At 38.7% G+C, this 24,959-nt stretch overlaps 2 protein-coding genes across 4 annotated transcripts; both read right to left on the bottom strand.

Annotated features, from left to right (window-relative positions):
• Window positions 1-270: 270 nt before the first annotated feature.
• si:dkey-162b23.4 (sodium/hydrogen exchanger 9B2) lies at window positions 271-11,312 on the bottom strand. Of its 2 annotated transcripts, none has more exons than XM_041036870.1 (13): window positions 11,207-11,312; window positions 9,607-9,872; window positions 8,496-8,697; window positions 7,727-7,897; window positions 6,357-6,499; window positions 5,816-5,943; window positions 4,353-4,528; window positions 3,858-3,964; window positions 3,234-3,383; window positions 2,899-3,007; window positions 2,269-2,405; window positions 1,813-1,996; window positions 271-1,406 (listed from the first exon to the last, which is right to left on the bottom strand). In XM_041036870.1, exons 2-13 carry the CDS (start codon window positions 9,739-9,741, stop codon window positions 1,348-1,350), a joined length of 1,701 nt encoding a protein of 566 aa, XP_040892804.1. In that variant the 5' UTR covers window positions 9,742-9,872; window positions 11,207-11,312; the 3' UTR covers window positions 271-1,347. The 2 variants fall into 2 exon arrangements, with proteins under 2 accessions (XP_040892804.1, XP_040892803.1); XM_041036869.1 differs by lacking the exon at window positions 11,207-11,312 and adding an exon at window positions 10,239-11,060.
• A 72-nt stretch (window positions 11,313-11,384) lies between these two features.
• Window positions 11,385-19,368, bottom strand: bdh2 (3-hydroxybutyrate dehydrogenase, type 2). 2 transcript variants are annotated; one of them, XM_041036335.1, is made up of 10 exons: window positions 19,321-19,368; window positions 16,221-16,311; window positions 14,670-14,748; window positions 14,033-14,129; window positions 13,406-13,514; window positions 12,969-13,029; window positions 12,694-12,807; window positions 12,264-12,322; window positions 12,009-12,101; window positions 11,385-11,817 (listed from the first exon to the last, which is right to left on the bottom strand). In XM_041036335.1, exons 2-10 carry the CDS (start codon window positions 16,290-16,292, stop codon window positions 11,764-11,766), a joined length of 738 nt encoding a protein of 245 aa, XP_040892269.1. In that variant the 5' UTR covers window positions 16,293-16,311; window positions 19,321-19,368; the 3' UTR covers window positions 11,385-11,763. The 2 variants fall into 2 exon arrangements, with proteins under 2 accessions (XP_040892269.1, XP_040892270.1); XM_041036336.1 differs by having other exon boundaries at window positions 16,221-16,308.
• Between the last annotated feature and the right edge of the window lie 5,591 nt (window positions 19,369-24,959).

Here is a 24,959-nt window from a genome sequence, read left to right as displayed (position 1 = left end):
CTAAGGTGGTCATGTTTTCATCAACAGTGACATTTGGGAGACAGAACTTTGCCGACTGATTAGGTAATCTGATCTGACACATATACTAACTACTGTGTGTGTTTGTATAGTCAAGAAATCACATGAAGTCATTTGGTGAGTTCAGTACTGGTGGGTGTTACAGTTGGGCTTTCTAGTTAAAAAAAAATACTTGCATAATTAGGTCATTGCTAAACATACAAAAAACTGTATTAAAACAAAAATTCAATGGAAAATTCTTGATATTTTTGAAATAATTTATTATTTGAACTAATTATAATGAATGCTCAATTCTGTAAAATTATCAAATGGTTGCTAATATTACATACAAACCTTTTTCAGTGAGGCCATATAAATTCAAACAAATTAAAAACTTACACTGCATACTTCTGTAATAAAAAAAATTCAACAGTTATGTAACAAACATGATGAAAAAAATCTAAGTCTACTTTCTTTCATATTCAAACTATAAAAAGTTGGGTTTACATGAGTGTTTTGAATATGGACATTACCACTGTTGATTAATGACATTGAAAGCAGACATAGTGCCATGTAGTAGATGATAGGAGTTTTAGCAGCACTGTGTACAAACCAGGAGAAAGTACTGTGAATTATTTAGATTTTTTCCTGAGTTCTTGTCAACTAGACAAACGCTTCTCATCACCAAGACAAACAGCTAATACATATTTAAATAAAAAATAATACACAAACACATAGCTGTAAAACTGTACTGAGTGCAGAACACCTAAAGACTTAAATGTGTCTCGACTGTGTAGTCTAATTTAAAACGAAAAAATACTGCTACTGTCATTACATTCAGTTGCGTAGCCCTCCAAAGGAAACTGCTTATAATAAAATAGAGTATTATTGCCTTTTCAAGTCCAAATACGGGAAATAGCTTACAGAAATGTAGTCATAAAAAATGTAAAGGATTCAGTGAATGGGACAGACAGGAACAATACCCACCTTTACAATAATGTAAACCACATTCATGCCTGTACTAACATATATATATATAAATATATACTTAAACATTCACTTGGGACCAGAAACAAAACCACCTCTTCCATACCGTTCATACAGTATGACAGTGCAGATGCTTGGATGTGGGTCATTTGTTTGGAGCCCGAGGCCTGGAAACTACCAGAGGCTATAAATACAGGGTGATTCATGTGTTCCTGCAGCATGGCAAACATCAAGAGCTGACCAGCAGATAGCGAGACAAAGAGAACCACTTGGTGGCTAAAAGAAAGCTCAAATACCCGAGGTGTGAACGCACACCAGAAGTCTCGTTAAATGTCCTTGCTTGCTGGATTAAGATAGGTGGTGTCAGAGTGTACTTTCATAGGTGACAGGAGTTTCATTGTCATCTTCACCTGCTGCAGTGCCTGTAAGATGGAAAAGAGGCAGAGGAAGAAAACTTAATGAGCACAGCCTCATTAAAAACCAGGCTACATTAGACAAAGACTGGTCTACAGTCATGAGTTGCACTGTGGTTAATCCAATATTCTTTCAGTGTAACAGCAACAATGCTACTGTTGTGTGAATGCAAAAGACATGAAGGCATGGATGTCGGGGTAAACAGCTGACCTAAAGCTATGCAAATCCTTGTCTGAGTAGATGCAGCTATCACAAAGGTGAAGTAGGGAAAAGCTTCGCAGGGAAACGATATTTACCACTCAAACACAACTATGAAGCAAGGTTGCACAGGGTTGTTGAGCTGAGCTGAATTGTTGAATGTAGGACTTTACCTACCTAAGAAAAAAGCTGATAAATTGTGTTTGACTCGCTCACCACAGGCTGAGTTCTTCGGTCTCTGTAACAGACGAGGTCCAGAAAGCCCTATAATAAGAGCTCCTACAGGGGCTGTGAGAAGGATGGCCAGCACGGCCACTGTCAGCACATCCATGCCGTACTTCTGCATCTGCTTGTCGTCCTTTGTTCTGGCCATGTCTAAAGCTGTGGAGCCTATGGCTGCCTGAGGAGGAAAAAGACAACAGCAGTGTTTCCTCGGTGCTCACTCGCATAAAAACATTCACCATTGCCATGAGGAAAAAACTAAATCGCCATGGGGGAAACTTAAATGATATTTTGGTATATGTACATATACATCTTCTGATGTGTACTACGAAGGCAATTAAGTGGAAAAGCGGCACTCCTTAATTTCAGACCTCATTCATTCATCTGAGCCCAAAAAAATATCCCAGAAAGAGGAGTTTACTGCTGACAAATATCTCAGCGCTGTCATACCTGCACTGTGGCTTTGGGCATCCACGCCAGGGCTATGAACACTTTTTCCTTCATGTTAAAGCCCGCGCACAACACACATACAAAGGTGAACAGAAGTCGAACCAGGAGAGCAATGAGCAGAGAGGCAATACCCAGACCTAGACAGACAAAGAGAAGAAGTCATGAAGCAATGCCACAAGTGATTTTTGCAACTTTTTTCACCAGAAGCGTGGGCACAACATTAGCACAGTATAGCACCATCTGGAAAACTGACTGAAGCAGGATGAACATATTTTTTTAAAAGGACGAACAGCCTGCAGTCTGACCATGTGAGTCGAGGTTTTAATAATGCCCAGCACATCTGCTCCTCTCATCTCTTTCATGGCATGAATAAGGTTGTTCTTCTGGAAGCAATCTAAAATCTTTTACTCCAGTAACTAATTCTGGAACTACTATGTACATAGACTATACTGTGTGAGTGCTAAAACAGACTCAGGTTCACAGACAGAGAGATTACAAGTCTTACTCTCTTTTAGTTCTTTTTTTTTTGCTATGCAAATATATTTACATTCATACAGTCACATTTAAATCCCTCACAGCCATCTCACTGTGTGTTATTATGAAGTGTGTGTGTGTGTGTGCTTGTCTCACCAACTGTGTGTCCCTCCAGCTCAGAGAGTCGAATCTCTGCTCCAATGAGTCCAAAGAGTAGAGGCTGAAACATGTCCCACGCCCACCCTACCACTTCCTCCACACGTGCCTTAGGACAAACAGAGCACAAAAATGTTTAGTGAGGTTGTCTGGACATGTGACCACTAATGTACTGATGAAGAAATTTATGTACAACAGTTTTGGAAGTGGTATGCTTTAACAATTCATTGTGCAATATACTTTTCTGCCACGTTAACCTCAAAATTCATAACTTTGAATAGAGTCCTGAAACATGTGCAACACGTGTGACGGATACTGTATGCATATGTTATTACCTTTTCTGTCCCCCAGCCGAGCCCAGCCAGAAATGCCAGCACCAGGGTGCAGAGGCCTCCAGAGCCGGGAAAGCCAGCCACACCGCTGCCGAACACAGCAAAGACGGACAGACCCAGGACCAAGAAGGAACGCTTCATCACTAAGTGTTTCTGGGAGAAAAGGACAGCCAATGATGATATACAGAATATTTCAGTATAGTGAAATGTATAGACAATTCACACTTGTAATAGTGCTAGCAGATGTCAGCTGGTTGATGATATTTTATACACTGTGGTGCTTGTCTCCTTCCTACAGTGAAGGGTTTGTTTATAACTCTTGAGTGTGACAAGTTATGACACAGCACATTTCTGGAGCTGAGATGGTAGAGCCATATCTGTTATGTTAGGAAATTCTTGACCCACTCTACTTTCCCACTTAGATGAATCCAATGTGCTCTTGTTCAATGTCCTCAGAGTTTTCAATAAGAAGTGGAACACTTCACTGACTTTTTTTCACGAACATTTGTTGGTTCTTCTCAGGCTGTTTCATGCACAAGCTGTGGTGCCACAGGCTGTGTGTGTAAGGATGACTCAGCAATGGCAAAACTGGCTAATGTCATGATCGTGCTGCGAGGCCATGCCCACCTGGTCAACACTAGGAAAGTATTGAATGAGGAAGCCAAGAAGAGTTCCAGCCACCATCCCGCCGGCCACCTCCAGTACACCTCTGAGGAGGTTGTACCAAGTGGAGCCTAGAGGGATCAGCAGAGGAAAATATACAGTTGATAGAATATTATTAACTTAATTAATTATCCTAAAAACGTGTGACAGTAACTAGGTCTTATTTAGTGTCTTACATGCAGTTTTAGCTCTACAATAATGCACTGTGGTCTGGCACACAAAACCTTTATGTTTTAACAAGAGCTCACTTACACCCTCTGCTGAGCTCCTGACAAACTACAGATGAGAGTTATTTATTTCATGTGCTTCTCAGTGTTGACCTACACTGCAGCACACTGCACAGGATGCCCCTCCCCTGGAGATAAGGTGGCATTGTATTTCAAAAAAGAACACTGAATTCAGCACTTCTCATTTCCCTTCACCTCCCCGCACACGCAAACATGTGCATCTGCAGGTTACCTGTGGCGAAGGCCATGCCCAAGCATGTGGTGAACCCAGTGATGGCAAGAATGTCATCAAAGCTGCCTGCAGCCATCAGCAAGGTGGGGATGCCCTGCTCCACGCCATATCCATCCTTCTGCAGCAGCAGCATGGAGGGAACCACCACTGCTGGAGACACAGCGCCCAGCACAAACCTGCAATGCGGAGGAGATTGAGAGTTGATAAAAAATTACTTACTCCAACAAAAAAAACAAATATAGACATGCCTCTGGAAAATAAGAGACTTTGAATACACTCGGAGAGATACAAAAAGGAGGCACTAAAGCAGAGAGTCATTTATCTACTTTATACTCTATCTGATTTGATAGAATGACATTATGTTTCCTGAATGATGCCTTGATCATTGTACCTTAATTTTGCTGTAAATATAAACTTGACTTTGAATTCTAAAACTTCTTATTAGAATTCTGTGAATCTCAAAACAGAATGAACCGAAAATTACGACACTGCCCTATGATGACAGTAATCTTCTTTCATGTTTCTAAAATGATAGAAACATTTGAGGTGGGCAGCACAAAAATATTTTTTTGGCCCCTATCCACCCTCCAACTGCTGATAAGCAAAGCATTCAGAGAAGGAACAGGCCATGAGTGAATAAAGCTCCATATGACAAGTTCCTTTGGAACTACTGAGGCACACAAATACGGAAAGAAATACAAAGGCTGTTATTTCATTTAGTTTTTGCATGGACAAAGAAATGTCCATGTCCACCGTAGACACATGTTATTATTGAGCACAGATGCATTTATCCTATCAGCAACCCTGAAAAACATCCCTCAGCAGTACAGTGTGTGTGTGGATAAGAGGGTGTAATGTGATCTGGCGATGCTTGCGTAGCAGTGTGTTTTCTATTCTCTGCTTTGTGGGAACATGTTCCTTGTAGGTACAACATGTTATACAGTATTAGTCAACCTTTTATGTCTAATTTCTAAAGCTTGACATGCTCACTCCATGACTACCTACTAGAGGAAAATACTCCTCAATCAAAGAGACCTGAACAGTCTGCTCACACAGCAGATAATGGAAGTTCTAACCAAATACCAATCAGCTGCATAAAAATGACATCAAAAAAGGATTTTAATATAACTTGTAACTGTGCTCTGCCTAACACCTGAAAAATGTCTTGTTACTGTGATTAGTATTTTTTTTCCCATTTTCATGAGCTTTCCAAGATGTTCCCCAGATCTACTGCGGAACTGAAACCACTGGCCTCTTGTTCTTACTGTCAAACTACTGAATCAAAAAAGAAAATTACAAAAAATAATGTTTGACTTGAAATGGTAAATATATTTCATTCCTACGCATTAATGAAATTATGGAGCAGGTCCCTCAAAGCAACTGTGTATGTCTGTTTCTCCTATTTAAGTAGAGAATGTATGGAGTGGAGACAGAAAGAAGAGTTAGTAGTGTTATATATTTACCCAAGGATGAAGCCCCACACCCAGGGCAAGCCCATGAGGAAGTGAGAGACCAGAGCTGTGGTGCAAGCCTCTATCATGCAGGGCCCAACTGCCACTCGTAGACACACGGTCTTTAGTTTCCTCAGAGCCTGACAGCACAGACACATACAGGATTTGTTGAGAGAGTTAGTCTGTAACATATACTGTACATATATACGGTCTAGTGGTGTTTAGCAATACTAAAAAAACTAGTTAATTATTCGATGGAAACATGAAAACAGATGTAGAAAAAGAACTGATAGCATTTGCTGTCACAGCTTCATTGAAACTCAGATTTGCTTGCTTGTCTTCCTTTCATGAGACACGAAACTGAATACTTTGGATTTTTTGACAATTTGAAGAAGCTGGTGAACTCTGACTTGGACTTATCATTGCTTTTGAGAATTTTTAGGCGAAATGAACCAGTAATTAAAAAAAAAAAAAAAACTTGAACAAAGTTATTGCTTCTCTAAGCACTCCTGTGTGCAAATACTAAGCTTCAGTAGTGGAATATGAGGCATACCATGGGATCCAACCCGAGACCAGCTCTGGCCAGAATCACAGCCAGAGCGATGTTTCTCAGTGATGCAGACCATCTGAAGTCAATGTACACCCCCTCTGTTACAACCGGGATGTTCCTCAGCAGGAAACCCATCAGCAGCATACCTACAACAAAGCAGACGGTGTGAGAGGAAAGATGATCCTTTATAACTCAAAATAGTGTTTATTCTTTCGGACTGTCTCTCATGCAGCTACAGAGCAAAAGTTAAGCTCACCTGCTGCTTTTTGGACATACAGTGTTCAAACTAGACACCTGAGACTATAAGGCTCAGCGTGGACGGAAAATACTGTCTTATAACACTAATAATTCAAGTTTCAACAATATCCAAACCTACACTTAAACTTCATGGGACATCTGAACACTGTTCTGCTAAACACATTCAAATTACTAGGAATACTACATTATTAGGAATTAACATATTATTAATAATAATGATGCAAAATTTAATAGATTATGAATGCACAGCACATGTTAAACAGTTATGAACAGAAAACATATTTAACACATATTTAATTGTTACTGACAACTGACCGCTATCCTATGATTTCTATTACACAGCAATGCTCTTGGCAGTTAATGCCAAAAGATGTTTTAAAATACAGAAATCAACATTGAACTGGTAAACTAGGCTACTCTTTGGAGTATTTGCCCAAAAAGAAAAGAAAAACAGGAAAGTGAAGCTCAGAGAGAGAAGAAACTCTAAGATGTGCTTCACTCTACCTTTTGATGTTATTTGCGATTGAGGAGTGGCACCAACTTCCTTGATTTTTATCTTGTTAGGGGCACAGTTAGAGAGTTTTTCCATTTCCCAATTCATAACACCAGGGATTCACATTACATTCATTTTAAACCATCGCCAATTGCTAAGAAAGAAGATATCTACATTATCTTCTGATCAAGGCTGTGATTTATTGGAAGCTGGCATTGTTGACGTAAAATCACGGCACTCCCTCGCTTTTTGTGAAGTAGGCTTATTTAACCAGAGTCTGATCAAGGCTCGTATCATGGCTTGTATTTCATAATTAGTGACAACATCAAACAGTCTTTTTCCCCTAACATCTCTGGATAAATAGGAGGATCATTGATGTGCATTTTCAAGTTAACAGGACCATAATCGTGGAGACGAACAAAAAAACAAACAGAAGCAAAACATAAAATGCCAGAAACACAGCAGGCACTTCCCTTATCAAATTTTACACTGACACTGGAATATGATGTATTGTGTTACAAAATATTACCCTGATGGAGGCATCTGTAAAAGTAAACATGAAATAAAGGCTTGTATAAATGCACCAGAACATAAAACATAACCACTGAATTCTCTGTCTTACCGAGGAGTGGTGGGAATGGTGGAAGTCTGGGCAGACGGATGAGAGCCACCAATTTGCCACCGATGAGTGCACAGATGAAGAGTATTGTGATGCCAAACAGGTTTCCCCCTGGAAGACATTCGTCCTCTGTGATAGACCAAACCACTCCAAAGAGCACAGCTGCCAAAAGGACTGGAGGTGGGGGGGGGTTAGAGAAGAATGACATTAGATTAACAATATATTAATGCCAGCAATTATATCATCATCCTTTTACCCACATTACGAGAAGAAAGAAGTGGGGGAGTAAGAGAGTGAAGGATAAATAAATTATGATAGACACTTTTGCTGTATTTCAAATGTCAACCTCAGAAACTTCCTCAAATATAATTTATAAGAAATAGTTGTTCCCCTTGAACAGATAAAGCTCCTTAGAAGTCAAAATTGATGTACTATCTATCCATCATATTAGAAGTAGTAGTAGTGTCTGGGTTAGCAGAGCAGCACTCAGCCCAACACCTTACTAACTCAGTATGCTGGTTTCATATGTCACTTTTCATCCATTTGTATATGTATATAGGAATGAATGTAAAGGTAATTAGATAACTTATGATGTTTTATGGAAATTTAAATAAAGTATTAATCTTTGTGTGTATCACCACATTTATTAATTATAAATGTATAATATTCTTTATTTACAACATGGCTGCATTTATTAGATGGTTCAGAGCACACAGGTAAGTCATGTCATCTGCAGTTAGTGAAAGCAGAAAGACACCAACTGCTTTATTACCTTTGGTAACGAGAGAGGCCAGGAGACCTCTTGGTGGACATGGGCAAAATCTGTGGAGCAAGGGGCAGCACACCACTGGTGGGTCTGTGTTTGTGCCAGCATCCACCACAGGGTTTCGAGGAATAAAATAGGTCGTCTCCTCTGTAACATTTGGACTGGAGCAGCGTCGTACCACCACCTGAATCTGGTTCACATTTAGGTGCTGGAGAAGGAGAATCAGGTCATGAAGAAAGACAGGTCAGTGATAGTACATTTTTTATTAGCTTTCCAAACTTTGTATTTGTAAAGGCAATACACGACAAAGCTGTTTACAAATTCAATATTTATAAGAGCCTACAATGTTTTTCATAAATACAGGTTTCAAAAAAATAATTACCGGTACTATTGTCGCCAGTATTCACCACCATTTATTAATATCTGGGCCTTACACAAGTAACTGGGCTGTCCAACAATCAAAATAAATGAGGCATCTTAAACAGAACATCTAATCTAAGGTGTTGCACTGACACAAATATGAATGCAGAGCTCATGGAAAGATGAAAAAACTGGTATATGTTCCTGTGGTATATTTTGTATAATTGTGAAACCCTTATTAAATGCTGTGTCCTATCAATATTGTTGACACAGAGATACGTCATACCAGCAGATTACAAAATACTGTTTCTCTTCAAATAATAGAGTGAAGATATGAACTTTCCCAAGAAGTTGATAACTGTGACTCCCAGAACACCCTCTTTGTCATATTTCTCAGGCTGCATTTCAACTGATTCTCACGAATGATGAACAAATGGTTTCAGGCAGACAATTCATTTAACAAGGTTTGAGAACAGCATATTAAAAATGGAAGAATTAAAACAAGATATGAGTGTCAAAGAAGCTGAGCCACATGACAGCAATAGACAGCAAAACAGCAAAAATGTGTCTTAAAATGTCTTATTTAGAGAATATGAAAAACCCATAAAGACTATGCAATCTGAGACCCAAGATCAAAAACCAACTCTAATCAGACTTATTACAACAATACAGTTATGGTAAGGCAGTAATAAGTGAATAAAACTAGGTTCCACCAGAGTAAATAGTGTAATGGATTCTTAATAGTAAAATACTTTACCTCCACATGGTTTCCTGCAGGTAAAGCAATTCTGTCCAGCAGTGGGCTGGGTGCTGGACTGGGTGCTGGACTAGGAGCAGGACTGGGTGCAGGGCTCGGCTCCGGAGTAGCAGGTTTGGGCTGAGTTTCTTCCATGGCAGTTAGCTACAGTACTTCTGGTCCACTCACTTCTCTGTCACAGTGCATCAAGCTGAGGGGTGGGGTTGGCCATTGATGGGCAGTTCCTTCACTTCTGCTTCTGTATGTCCAGCTCTGACCTCAGGCTCCTATTCATACAGCATGGTTTTATCAGAAGGAAAACAAATTATTGTTTACTTAATAATGGAGAACCAGTGATATTGGTACAGGTGTGGAAATGGGCATGACATGCTTGGTCAGCTTGGTCGCACGTCCTGGTCTATCTACCCAAACATACAGGTTTTACAGTAAGGTGCCCATGTTCAAAGACATGGTTTCATGCCAATAAAGCACTTTGAATTTGAATTCGGTTTCAGGAATTTTTTTACAACTTGTGTACCAAAGTTCAAGCCACATGACTGATACCTAAATGAGGCTCTATACGGGTAATATTACACGCTGTCTACTGTGTGTTGGTAGCTGTGTTCACTTGTTCAGGTTTGTTAACCTCTTACCTCCCAAATTCAGCGCAGTCTCTGCTCAATTCTTAAACAGCTGTAATTCAAGCTATGTTACACACAAACGTTGGGAAATAATTTACACTAAACTAACGCTACTACAATGTTTTGACAGTTGCTTATGGCGACAGACGCTGGTTAATCCAATTGTGAACGGACCACACTAATCAATGCTTACAGGTCGACCATATGGCACATCTAGCCAGCGTTAGCTCAAGTAGGTTACAGTTGACTAGCAACTAGCAACTGCATACCTATCCTTCTGTAGCCATCTAGCTAGCCTGCTAAGCCAACAACATGTTTGAAACGGGCTGTGTTGGCGTTCTAGTTCAGTTTATGAATGAAGCTGTGTGCACACCCTTAGGAGCGGAGACAGCTGAAACCCAAGCTAACATTATAGTAATTAGCGGGTAAAGAGGCAAATACACGCCTCATGATAAATCATGATCGTTGATCCATTATCGGACACGGGCGTGCCATCTCTGTAGCGCCAGCTAACTAACGCTAGTAACAACGTACTTCTTCAAAGTACTTAAAATACTCGACTGTCCTCTAACTGGCAACCCCTTAAGAAACCAACGCTGAGTTACAGATAGCCTTGTCTGGGCACACGATGCATTAGTCCTCATGTTGAATTGACTGAAGTCCCTGTAACATAACTGTAACGCCAACGGTAGACTTAACCCGGCGGCCGATTTATTCCAATTAAAGTTAACTCATTTTGACTTCCTACTCCGACACATTCTAATACAGCTAATCTTCAAATTTTGCGAGGTTAGTGTTGTCCGATAATAAGTGCATCGGTAGTAGCTGCCCGTGTGCTTCCTACCAACAGCTGTCAGTGAACTTTCCACTCCCATTTAAAAGCACAGTAACTAGCTACAGCGACCACTCCTGACTTCTCTGAAGGGACTTTCACAGATATACAACGTTATTATTATTATTTCAAAAACAGAGTAGCTCACCTCTTATCGTTAACATTGTCATCTCTTGTGAACTATAAGCTGCAGCGTTTCTGGCAGTCCTGTGGCAGATACACCAGCTGGGAAATGGGAATGAGGCGGATTAGTGATGTCCAAGCAAGTATGTACTGAGCACAGGAGTGCTTGGTTGGGGGGGGTCAGGTTAAACGGAAAAGTCACTCAAGCTTATTGTTGAAGACGTTTTAATCGATGTTTCGATTTCATTATTAATCACACTGAGATTCACACAGATTGCTTTGTACAGTATTAAAAAATATGTGAATTTGAAAGGTTGTTAAACTGTTATACTGCATGTGTGATGTTGACAGTGTATCACAAGGTCTGTCAGCATTTCTCTGTATGTCACTATTTTGGCACTACATGAACACATTTGCAGCACAGACTTAAGTTGAACAATGGGAACATTCTCCCACAAAATCTATAAACACAATGTGCAAAATCAAAAAATGAAAATCAAATTCTGCGCACTTCATTTGGGTTTTAGGGATTTGTCTCAAAAACCTGTCTCCACTTCTGTCGCGATGGGCTCGTCACAGGCTTCAGAGCCTCCATCCTCCATCGATAATTTGCTCCGTCCCTGTCACATAAGCTGACTGTGGAGGACCCAAGACAAGTATCTGGTTAATTATTGCACTACTGACAAATTAGCAGCAACTTTATCTGAACTGATATCTTTGGATTATTAGAAGTTTACATTTGGGTTAAGGTTACATACTGTGCATACCCCTGCTGACTGACAATGTACCATATACACGAATGATATAACATCTTTGTGACCTCTCACCTCATCTGAGGCCAGGTATACACACAGGTACGCCACCTCCTCAGCTGTACACATTCTGCCAGTTTTCTGTCTTGCCATGAAATCCTTGTAAGCCTGTAGAGAGAGGTTACAGTTGTAGCATTCATTATCTTCAAAACCCAGCCATCAGGATTTCTTCTAGTGGAAACCAAGATGTACCTGTTACATGACTCATGCAGGCATTACTGTCAGATTAAGAATGGAGAAAATGACACAGTGCATCAGATCCCACAGTACCTGTTCTGGGTCAGGTTGAGCCTGGATCCTACCTCTCAGTGATGGAGTATCAACAGTACCTGAGGAAATATAAAAGAGCAACAATGATTTACATTTGAAAGCCTTAGTATATGACAATCTGTCAAAACAGATATATAGATAGTTTTTGACTAATTAGGGGATTTTGATTACTAAATGCGGTTAGAGATAGGGTTTAATTCAGGGGTCCTGTAGAAATAATACTCATAGAAAACCATGATGATTGAAAAAACCCTCTCTAATTTATACAGCAGTTATTTAGAATTGCTCTTCAGTTTTTCTAAAAACATCTGGTTAATTTGCTTTCAAGGATGTCTACAGGGTGTTGTTATCTATTGTGTTTGGAACCTTGAGTAATACTTAGGGAAAAATAAAAGAACACTTTTTTTTTAACATTTTGTTTTTAACTTACCAGGACAAACACAATTACAGCGAATGCCTTGCTCAATGAAATCAGCTGCTATAGATTTGGTGAGTCCAATTACTGCGGCCTTGGAAGTACTATAGACACACCGGTTCACAACACCTGTGTCAAGGAAACACATGTCACTCACACATAGACACACACGCAAAGCATCGAAGATAAGAGGATTACAATGAACATGGTCATACTTCAATGACTTAATGTCCCTTTAATTGGGCATAATATTCGTTCTACAGTGAAAAGATGTGTGGAATATCCTCTACCTTTTATGCTTGATGCAACAGATGCCATGTTAATAATGTTTCCTGACTTCTTTGCCAGCATCTAGAACAACAAAAGAAATCAGAGAGTTGGCATCTGAACAAATTTCAGTTGGTAAGATGAAGATTAAAATTATGTGACAATCTTAGGTTTACATTTTTATGTTAAAAAAAAAAAAAGGACCTGACAAATGTGCTATGATCCAAGCTAAAATTCCCCTTAGAGACAGTTTGGTTAGTTCACAGCTAAAGCTGGATTAGTGATTGGGCAGTCACCGCTCATCATGTCACAGGCTCAGAGTAATACAGCTAATCCCGGCGAACAAAGGATGAGAACAAAATAAAAGCATATGTCACTAAATTTACAACGGTGCCTATTTCATTCTCTCAACAACAGGATAAACTGTGATTAAGCATTTGGTGAAGTGGGCAAAGGTCACCTTAGGCAGGAAAGCCTTGGACATGAGATACATGCTCCGGACGTTCACGTTCATTGTGAAGTCCCAGTCAGTCTCTTCACAGTCCAAGATGGAGCCATGGTGCACAAACCTGTATACAGCACATGACAAATAAACCTGATAATAGCTAAAATGGTCTCACATTATTATATAAAACAGCATCATCTTAACATACGGATTAAGCTAAAAAATGTAAAATACTTCAACTGTCAACCATAATCAAAGCACAGAGGAGCACATAGATTATTATGAGACATGAAATACTGGACCAAAACCATGAGTGCTGGTTCAACTTCTGCGTTAACCCCCTCATCATTTTGCTGGGCCTTAAAGGCGCCAATTTAGAGACCTTTGCTAAGGAGATTGACAAAAGGTCAAGCGGAGGTTAAACCTCATGGTATGGGGATTTTGGAAATGTAATTAAGCATGAGATGGATAAATGTGCTAAATGTGAGGACAGCATGTAGGCAGTACAAGTACAACTGTGACTTTTTTTTTTTGCTATGAATTAATTACAGGCCAAGTAGAGATAATAAATATTGCTTATTCAGTAATTTAGGAGAACATTAACATTACATTAAAAGTAAAAAAATGAATTTTAAAAAGTACCCAGCTACATTGAACAGCACATCTACATGGTCATGCTCCTTGGCCAGGGCTTCCACTTGGTCCTTCTTAGTCACATCCACCACCTTGGTCTTGATCCCTGTTGATGATGAGGGAAAACGTCCCAGACAACTATGATGATACCCGCACTGCTTTCATAACAATAAAAGCAGATGTATTTGTATAATAAGACTCAACAGTTCTACAGATACACTTGTACAACCAAAGTGTATGCAAAAACAACAATTCATAGCCACTGAATTTAAAATATCATATATCATCTTTAGCAATGCTGTTGTATTTGTTGGCCATTTAAGCTAAACGGAAACTTAAAAAGATCTATTTGGACAAAATTTTAGAGCTAAAACTATTTATCAGATTAGGTGATCAACAGAAAATTATATCAACTATTTTGATAATTAAATAAATCAAGTAAGTTTTTAAGCAAGAAAAAAAAAAGCCAAATATAATAATATTTGCTGATATTTTGCTTCTTAGTCTTCTATATTGGTAAACTGAATATCTTTGGTCTTTTTTTAAAAAGACCAAATCACTGATCATTTTTGACTCAGCCATGTTGGCTGCATCACACTGGTCACCCAGCAGATGGCAGCTACAGACCAACAGAAAAGAATTTTACCTGGAATACCATCCAGTTCCTTCAGCTTTTCTCCATTGATGTCTGTGGCTGTTACCTGGGCCCCCTCCTTCGCAAATGCCTAGAGTTGAAAAACATGAGACAGTTACGAGCTGTTACACAATGTCTGTACAAAAAAAATGAATATATAATCATGATCATGTGAATCAATCAATAAAACTTTATTTGTATATCACTGCTTTACACAAGTGCTTTACACAACCCCCCACGAGCGTGCACACACAATAATCACAGTGTAAAAGAAAAATAAGGGACTCAATAAAAACAGCACCTGAGGAAACACTATCATAACTCTCATGGATTTGCAATGAGAAAATAATATTTAGAATAATAATAAATGAATAAAAACGATAAAAGAATAATGTAAATAATATAACATATAAAAATAATATAATAAAGTGTGAAAGATGATAAGAAAACCTGTAAATCAAAGCAAATAACCATTTTGTTACATAAGATTTTGATTATGAAAAATGAGGGGCAGGTCATTTTTTTCTACTCATCAAATCTGAACTGCTGCCTGAATGCACGTAGTCACTCGCTCTGACTTGAAGCAATAATTAAGGTCGGAGTGCTGACACCAAGGTCTTACTACCAAGTATCTAGAATGACATTTTTTAACCCTAATCCCTCACTTCTCAATTTCAATCCATTCTACTGGCAGTCATCTGATAGCTGATGGAGTGACTGCATCATTAACCACAGTGCAGACCACGTCAACAAAAGGCACCATTTAAAGTCTAAATGGAAAACGCTAAATAGACACTTTACACCATGTGCAACCTTTAATAGTATGCGATTTGAACCTAATGATCGGAGACAGTGTGAATGTGTAAGTCCTCTTTATATTTGAGTTCTTCCACACCACATATAACACGAATCCCTATGATGCAAGGCATAGTTTCACACACTTAAAGACATCACTTGAAGGGAATGGAAGCGATGATGACCCAATCTTGACAAGTATGTGTGTGAGATTTTCAAGTGTTTTGTTTGCTCTCTTGAGCAATAATATAACCAGAGGACTGTGTATGAGGATTGTCTTGAACCCATGTTTGCATCATGTGGAGAATCAGTATTACAGCGTATCCATGTGGACTGATAGCATACTGTAAACACACACAACAAAATACTCTATATGCAAGGTGAAAACAGTTGTTTCTATGAAACAATGTATTAGGTTTTTTTTTATTTCCAATAACAACAGTTTGAATATTTCTTTGTGGATTTCATCTGTTTCTCTTGTTTCCCAGGCAACTAAATGTATGCACATAGTGTATGTTTCTTTGGCACAACAATTTGGAAGAAAAAAATGTTTGTTGCAGTATGGCTGGTAAAGAACATACAACATATCATGCAATGTCAGCATCATAAGTCTTCCATTTGCATACACAGAAACTGCTTGAACTATGTAATGAAGTAAAAATATACATTGCTTCGAGTCTATGCACCACAAGCTATTAAATAAACAATTTTCCTCTGTGATTTGTTATGAAATATATCAGTGAGAAGTACTTATTAGAAGCTCATTACTATTGCTGCAGCACGTCCAATCCCCTGTGCGGCAGCTGACAACACAATCACTTTCCTGTCCAGGCGGCCCATAGTGCTCCTTTCACTGCTGCTGTGATCAAAACATGAACAATAAGAACAGGTTCATTTTAATGATAAAAGCTCTTTCTTTGAAATGAAAAAGTCCTGCTGAGAATCCATTAGATATTTATAAGTGTGTTTATGAAGGTCTATTTCAGCAGAATGAAAGAATAAATGTTCACAAGTCATTGATTTAAACACAGGAATTGCTATGTGAAAAAAAATTCTGATTGGCTGTCGTAATGTTTGTCAGGAAATAAGATTTAAAAGGTAAAACATATACTCAGTTGATGAACAGTTTACATAAAAGGCCAGTTACATATTACTTAGCATGTGTGTATGAGCAAGCAAAACCACTATGGTTTAGAAAACATCGTCACCTCCAGAAAGTCTAAAAAAAAAAAAAAAAAGGTGAGAACACACTGACTAATAAGTGCATCTCAGAACACCGCAAAGATGAGCTCTTAACAAGTTTCTCACTTTAGGTTTGTATCAACACAAGAGCGATCTCTGTTAAGCCAAGAAATAATAATTGACAGACTGTTTCTCAACAGACATTTCTGAGCAGAGAAACAAAATAGTTCAACAGTAGGTCCGTTTCACTCAATGCCTTACACCCTCAGAGATAAATCATAAAGGGACCACCCATACATTTTTATGCCTTATGAAACCTCTAATGCAGATTACAAGGCATCGGATCTTATAAATGTGAATTCACAAGGCAGATGTCCATAATGACTACATACTTAATAGTACACCATAACTGACAGATGCAAAGTCCAAGGCTATAAATATTCATGTTAATTTTAATTACAATATCACTCACATTGAAATGTAACCTATAGTAAAAGGCCCATGAGCGAGCGTATTTTATCAATCATTTTATCTTTTATCTTCAGGGGTAGGCTAATCAGTTATTCAAAGAGGTAAAGATAGTTATTTGTTTTTGTTGAATATATTACACACATAATTCCACATTTAGCAAAGTGAGTTTAGTGGTGAGAAACAATAAACTGTGTCAGAGGTGACCCTGTCTGAACCAACCAATCCTTTTTCCTCATCCTCTCTTAGAATCTGTTATCTCTCTTTCCTCTGGGTGAATGGGATCCTTGAGAGTTTGGCTTCCTGTGGATATGTTACATGACAGATACTGATTTCCATTTGTGTGTTTGGTACTTATGATTTATACTTTGTTGGGATTTGTGGGTGCACACGCTTTAATTGCTAATGTTAAAACATAAGATTACTCAGTTTACTGATAGGTCAGTAGGGCATGCCACGGGTCAAGCAGATAGTGAAGTTTTAGAGCGCCGTCTGCTGGATCACAAGGCAAACTATCTCAAATGGGCTGTTGCACTTATAGACCATATATTATGAATTTGAACTGGTTATTCCAGTTTGAATATTAACTTTCAAATTTCAAACAAAAACTGACAGCCTCTGTTGGTCTCAGAGTAGGAAATTTGAGAAATAAACTTTTACCATCTAAAAAACTGGGGTGTTTCCATTTAGGGGGGCACTTTTTAAAAATAGCAATTAGTGCCTAAAGTTGCTTTTTAATGTGAAACAAGTCAAGATCAAAATGCATACCGTGATCACTACCTTGTGCAAACATCAGTAAATAAAAAGCATACTGTTACTGTTCCAAAGAGAAAGGTGACAGCTCTATTGAGCCTGTTATTTAGCTATTAAAAGCCTGTGTATATGGATAAAGATAAATTGAAAACTTCATCAGATCAATGTATCAGTGCATTTATATGTTATAAAATGTTTTTGTTGGGGGGATTATGTCATATTAAAATCTCAGTCAAAACTAGTCTAACTTTTATGGTTTTATTCTAGTGGGGCTGACGCCAAAACCAAATTTTTTTTTCTCAAATCCTTCAGCCCAAAGTGACAGTAACAGTATGACACATCCACTGTCATCATGTCATCATCTGCCGCTTATCTGGGTCCAGTCCCAGGTCGCGGGGGCAATTCCTGCCCAGTCCACAATGCACCGAATTCCTACAGCACCTCCCACAGGTGGTGAGCCCATGGGAGGTGGTGCCATCCGGAGTCTCGTGCTCTACCAACTGAGCTAACCGGGCAGCACATGTCCACTGCTAAAATCAAAAATGACATTTGAAATATCTTGCTGAAAATTTGAGTTTTTATTCATGGAGTTGTAGAAGTTGAGGTATTAGAAAAGGCCTCACACCTGTATGCATCTATGTAGGACAGGTGTAGAATCTGAAGTATTTAATTCGCAGTGATAGGACTTGACAAAATCAGGTAGCATTCCTATAACACAGCAACAGATAAGTCACCAGATTTCCACTTGTCTTTATGGCTGTTAACACAAGTTACATAAATCAAGTAAAGATATCTTCCAAATTTATAGTGATTTTAGCACAGGATTCTTGATTGATTTTGTGTTTCCCGATATAGTGTTTCTGTGCTGAGCTTTTTACTTATATACATTCTATCAGGTATATATAGGTAAAGAGAAGGCAGTCCTGCGATAACTTCTACCTTCATGTAAATGATAGTGCTCAATCTATATTGTATTAACTTAAGTTCACTGATCAGGCATTTAGGTGTACAATGTCTCTCAGCTCTCCATTCCCTATGGCAGGCATGAGAAAAAAAATGGAAGACTTCTGCAACGAAATGCAGGACTTGTTAAGTCGTCCTAAGGACTGAACTCTGAACTGAATTCATTACTTTTTAAGACTTTTCAAGACCTACAGATACCTTATTTTTATGCCATGCTTTTATTCAGAATTTGATTATCATTGTTCTGCAAATTATGGTCAGTGGCTGGACAAAACTGTTATAAAATTGTTTTCAATTTGTATGGAATATGCGGGGCTAGCCGCACGCTCGCAATGTCAAGTACCACGAGACGTTGGGATAGCAACAACAACAACAGGCATGCAACTGAGGTACAACAGCCCGGTGAGGAAAGGCCTAACGACTGCTGTGAAACTTGTGCATATAATATTCATAAGATGTAACGTCAAGTACCAACTTACAAACACTCATTTAAGAAACTCACCCTGTCTGCGGGTCCGAACACTGTGAACGTCAAAGAACAGAAGATCACATCACGTGACCCTCTGCTTATGCTGCTATTGGTTCCCGAACAGGAAGTGTGCGCGACGGCGGATTGTAAATTGAGAAGATGAAACAGAGCGAGAGCGTGCAGTGACCGTAGTAGTGACAGATTTTACTCCCCATTGTGTTGTTTGCCGAGAAAACGGTAAACAACACAGTGGGGAGTAAACAGACTGAGGCTCAGTAAAAGAAATTGATTTTTCTGCAAGCGAGTATATTCATTTAGTTGTAAGTGTTTTAGCAGCTTTTTCCAAATCTGTTAGAATCAGTCTTTAGATACTAGGGCTTGATGCTATTACATTGCACTATTAGTTAAAAAGCCATGCTGTGCATTGTCTGTTTTCTTTTCTTTCTGCTACGGCAGCTATTAAAAATAACTTAAACATAAACTTAAACATTCATATGGTCTTTTCAATCTTTTGGTGTGTGAACTGTCTCGATAATGATAATGAAATCCTTTATCTTTGGAAACTGACCTTTGAGATCTGCAAGGGCCCATTTTTCTATCACTGTTAATGGTTAATGGTTTGTGAAAAGAATATACAAAAAAAGAGTTTAATAATTGGCTGATGGTGTAAACTGCAAATTATTCAGCATTTGTGATTCGAGAATACTGACCTTTTAATCCAGATCAGACAATCATTAGCCAATTGTAGAGTAAAATAAAAAATAAACTTAAGTGGAAATCTGAAATTTGTTTTTGTTGTTTTTCTTCTGTCTTTAAGTAACAAAAGTGTCATCACTTAAATAAAATCTAAGTAAAATTACAGGGACATTGAACCAGACCACCAGGACTGCAATGACCAGAGATAAAGAAGAAGCTTGTGCATGTCGCTATAGATCTTGATATGTCAGTTTCTGGTTACAGTAATGGTGAGCACTCAGCAAATTGTGACCTGTTGAAAGATAACATATGTATTAACACTTTTACATTTGCCACAGGTTTGACCAATGGCTGCTCTTGAATGAGGCCAAGAGGGAGTGAGGTCACCATTATTATCTTCAACCCCACAGTTAAGTGGACTGAGAGCTGGACTGGTACGCGCCCGAGGGATACACTTCAATCAGTGCACAATAACATGCAAAGATAGAGTGCAAAGACAGAGTGCTGGGCCTATTACAGCATGGTAGTCTCCTGATTACTTGTTGATGTGGTATATTACAGTTTATTATACCTAAAGCTGTGCTATCTATTCTGAGGTGTATCCTAATGTATTACACTGTATACTTTCATATAATTCATCAGAGTAACATACAGCATACCATGTCTTTATAATGGGATTTTCTTATCAAGATTCATTTCAGTCATTGTTTCTTAATATACAAAAAAATGCACTCTAACAGGAGACAAGTACATTAAGAAACATGGGAAACCAGGAAACAAGAGCTTAGTAAAAAACTTTTTTTCCAGAATCAGAGTCAGATTCAGAATCAGATATCCTCTCATAGTCTTCAAACTCCATCCATGGACAAATACCATGAGATGCAGTTGAAAGTTCTGTGAAAAGCTAGCAAGTCATTCTTCAGTTCAACCTTTTATTGCCTGGCTGCTGTTTCCAAGAAGGAGTGTTCATGCTTATGCCATGGTTGGATTTCAGGAAATGTAGGCTGGGAGAGGACCCATGCTGGAGGCTAAAAGTCAGGACATCTCAGTCTTTGTTGCATTGATTTAATTCTTTATGTCTCTTAAGAAGGTGCAAGACATAATTGCTGGAGAACCCCAAGAATCCGCATTGGTACAGAACCTCCATTATTAGTGACTTATAGCAAACCTTTAATGACTTATTGATTGAGTTGGAGAAGAAAATAAAGTACATTCCTCCTTAAGGCAATGTATTCCATTTAATCCAAAACAGTCTGTCAAGATTGTGTGCAAGATTTACATTATTTGTTTAAACCAAATGAGTCAATACATGTGGAGCCATTAGGGTAGATAAACAGTATTTAAACTATTGTCTTTGTCTCTAGAGAGCTCTCCAGTTTGCTCATCTAAACAATGCAACAAAAGTAATTTGGTGAATCCCTTATCCGAAAGTGATGAAGAGGGTATGTTTATACAAGGGAAAATATAATAGATATGATATATAATTATGTCTTTTGTATACTTAAAGCATAACAAATACCTGAACTATCTGTATGTGTGTATCTGTATTAAACACAACAGAGCAGCTGTAAAAGTTATTGCATGCAGGTGATTCAATGGTTAAAATCAGCTTCCAGGTGAGACTTCTTTGGCTGTGAAAGCCAACTTGACATGTTCACGTCTGAAGGTTTGGATTCCTGCTGTCACCTTCCTTTCCAACAGGTGGTGCAGGATGCCATAAATAGAAGAAGTCTCAGCAAACAGCTCCCCCTTGTGGGCAATATGAACAATTTCAAAAGGTGCTTTCCTATCTGGACATCTTGCAGTAAAATGCAGTACATATAGAATACAAGCCACTACAAATATTTATTTGCAATTATTACAATGCTCTTGTTTTGAAAAAGGGTTTGGCAGCAAAACTGTGGTGTTGTTGGAAATGAGTTTAGATTTGGAATAATACAGAATTAACAATTCAAAATAGCCAACCCCCCCAAGTAACAGTGACAGTTTATAATGGGGAAAAAATCCAGACTGACCTCTGCCAAGTATCAACTGATGTCTTTGTCTGAAAAGTGCAGACACACAAGGGGGTGAATATAGTGAACAGTAAGAATACGGCACTGTGAACACTTTCAGAGGCAGATGATTTTCCTTTTTCCAGTTGAACTCATATTTTTGGAGATAGTGAAACAGTGCTGTGTCTGAAGATAGGAAATAAAAATAACCACAAGTTTCATAGTTTGCATCAACACAGTAGTCAGTGTGTTTCTATTATTCTCTATTTTTATTTTTGGTTATCTCTGAATGGTTTCAGATAACAGCAACAGAGGATACTACCCTAGTGTTCTGTAGCAGCATAGGGGGGATATTAATATTTGAATTAACATGGTTGGGTATGAAGCTTTATAGAATATGTCTATCAACATTTGAGACATATTGTCTACAAGCAAATTAATTCCAAATACATAAACTGGGATGAAGCAGATATCATCAGCGAGCTGCCAGTGATTCAGAAATTGTTGAATGGCGTGGAAACAGATCAATATTTCAGTCTCTTTGGTGCAAAATACACTGTGCACTGACTGCACAGAAATATATCTCTCTCTGCCCCTCTGTCATGCTGTGAATTGTTCTGGTAATGAATTTTCCTCTGAGAGCCCGTTAATACATCTAGATTTGATCAAGTCAGGTTAAAGTTAGGTCTGGTTAAATTTCCTGCATCTGTGTTGACTTTAAACACAGATTTTTTCTATATCCCTCATCCATTGCTTATTTTCTCTTACATGAGACATGGAAAAAATGAAAGGATTGAAAAGGTCACTGCGGGTTTTGAAACTGAATTTCCATCAGTTATTCAGTTAAGTTTCATGCATAAGTGAGCATTCCTATTGGAGGATTTACACTGACTGCCTGAGTGGGAATTTCACTGTCATCCACGGATTGGTCTCCTCACACACAGTCTAATCTTACTAATGAACAGTAATTAACTTAATCCTGCTGAAACACAACAAGCTGGAAAAATAACACCTGACATAATCACCTTGTATACTTGATGTGCCAAACGTATTAGCAAACCATCGCCCATTAAACAGTCCAGCAGACCCAGAGCAGCTACAGCCTTCATTTGTAGTCATGAGTCTGGCCACCAGATCAGTGTAAAGTCAATATTTACTGTCCATTTAGCCCTTATTCAGTTTCCCCCAACTCCTGAAGAAAACATCTGGCCCTGTGTTTACCAGCTTGTTTCTAACTTTGTCCGTCTGCTGTTTGGTGCTGGAATGGTGGTGTACAGCAGGTTTATCAGATCTTTTTCACTGAAAACTGGAAACGACAACAAAAAACAACCAAAAAACAAAAAGCTGAAAGACACTAAAGAGCTGAGCAGAAATACAGAGTCTCGTGATAATTCTCTGTGGGTTCATCATCATGAGCGACCTGTTTAACTAAAATTTTCAAACTATGCCCTGCCCCTTTGTTATTATAAAAATATTGATTCGGACAGCCTTAAAGCTTCTCCCAGCACATTCTGATGTATACTCCTGTATGCTGATCACATTCCAGACACATGGGTAACCTCAGGTACGACTTGATCAACTTTAGCTTTGAAAAGCTCCTCTCTGCTTGAGCCACAGTGACTGGCGGAGTAAGTGTGATCCTGAGAGAAAGATTATCAGAAAAACAAAACTGTGCAGGAATTATAGGCACCTCAGAGCCCTCCAGACCAGAACAAGCAGACACCGGAACAGCTTCTTCCCCACAGCAGTCACTATACTGAACAGTACAGTTAACAGATAACTTACATATTGCATACTTCATTTCATTTTATTTTGTCTTATTTTATTCTTATATTTATTTTATTTATCTTCCAACCCCTTCAATCCACTCACTACCGGACTGGTACGCATTTTATTTCATGTTTCATGTATATTACATTTTTGTATATTTGTATATTTGAAAATATTGTATATAGATTTCTTTGGGGTTTTTTTGTTTTGGTTTCTACCACTCAAGAGACAACAACTGCCGGCAAAAAATTCCTTGTATGTGTTTGCGTACTTGGCGAATAAACGCTCATTTTGATTCTTTATCTATATCTGTTTTTATATATTATATATCTATTGTTCTATATCCACTGATTCTCCAAAAATACACTATCAACACTACTCTCAAAACACCTAACAAACCGACCTATTCTGCAATGCCGCCACTATACAGAGCTATTACACTCGATCCCGCCACGTGGCTCACATTACAAACCGAACCAATCAGGTGATTCGTATGACGTTCGAAGCACTCACCTGCTTCGAACGTCAGTGACCAAACCACACCTCGGCACAGGGGTTCAATACAACTGCGTCATGAGCTACCGCGCATGTGTCGGAGCCTCGAGTGTTAGAGGACCATCACTAGGGACGACTCCCACACTCTTCCAACCTAACCACCACCTTCAGTCAGGGTGCCTTTTCTACATGCATATGCTGGTGGTGCATGCTGGTAGATGGGGACGGCGCCAATTTGCCAATTTCCCACACAGTAATAGAAAACAGCTTAGCGGCGCAGATGATTTTTTTTTTCACGTGGTTGTACCGCCACCCGTGTGATGCCGCCCCAGGCGGCTGTCCGGTTCCCCCGTGCCAAAAACCGCCACTGGTGCTTGTACAAATGGAGTGCAACTCCATGCCAGCAATATGTGTACATGCTATGTTAGAAGGTGGTAAATATTTTGGTTTTGGTAAATATCTGGTAACAAAGTTACAATTACCATTACTAAACTTACTGTATGTACATTAATGCTGTTTCTCATTTGATGCATGCAATAATTATACTAGGCAATACACACTCGTTATAATTTTGTGCTTTTTTTTTTTTTTTTTTTTAGCCTGTTTCACTTCCAAAGGCATGAGACTTTCCATTTTAGATGACCTCAATTGTTAAAAGGTTTCAGAGAGGACAGGTTAAGTAAGAGGCAACATGGTTGATGGCTCAGTGTCTTGTCA

Source organism: Toxotes jaculatrix, chromosome 4 (genome assembly GCF_017976425.1).
Source record: "Toxotes jaculatrix isolate fToxJac2 chromosome 4, fToxJac2.pri, whole genome shotgun sequence".
Taxonomy (NCBI): Eukaryota; Metazoa; Chordata; class Actinopteri; family Toxotidae; genus Toxotes; species Toxotes jaculatrix.
Note: the sequence above shows the minus strand (reverse complement) of the source record. Positions and strands in the feature narration are given on the sequence as shown.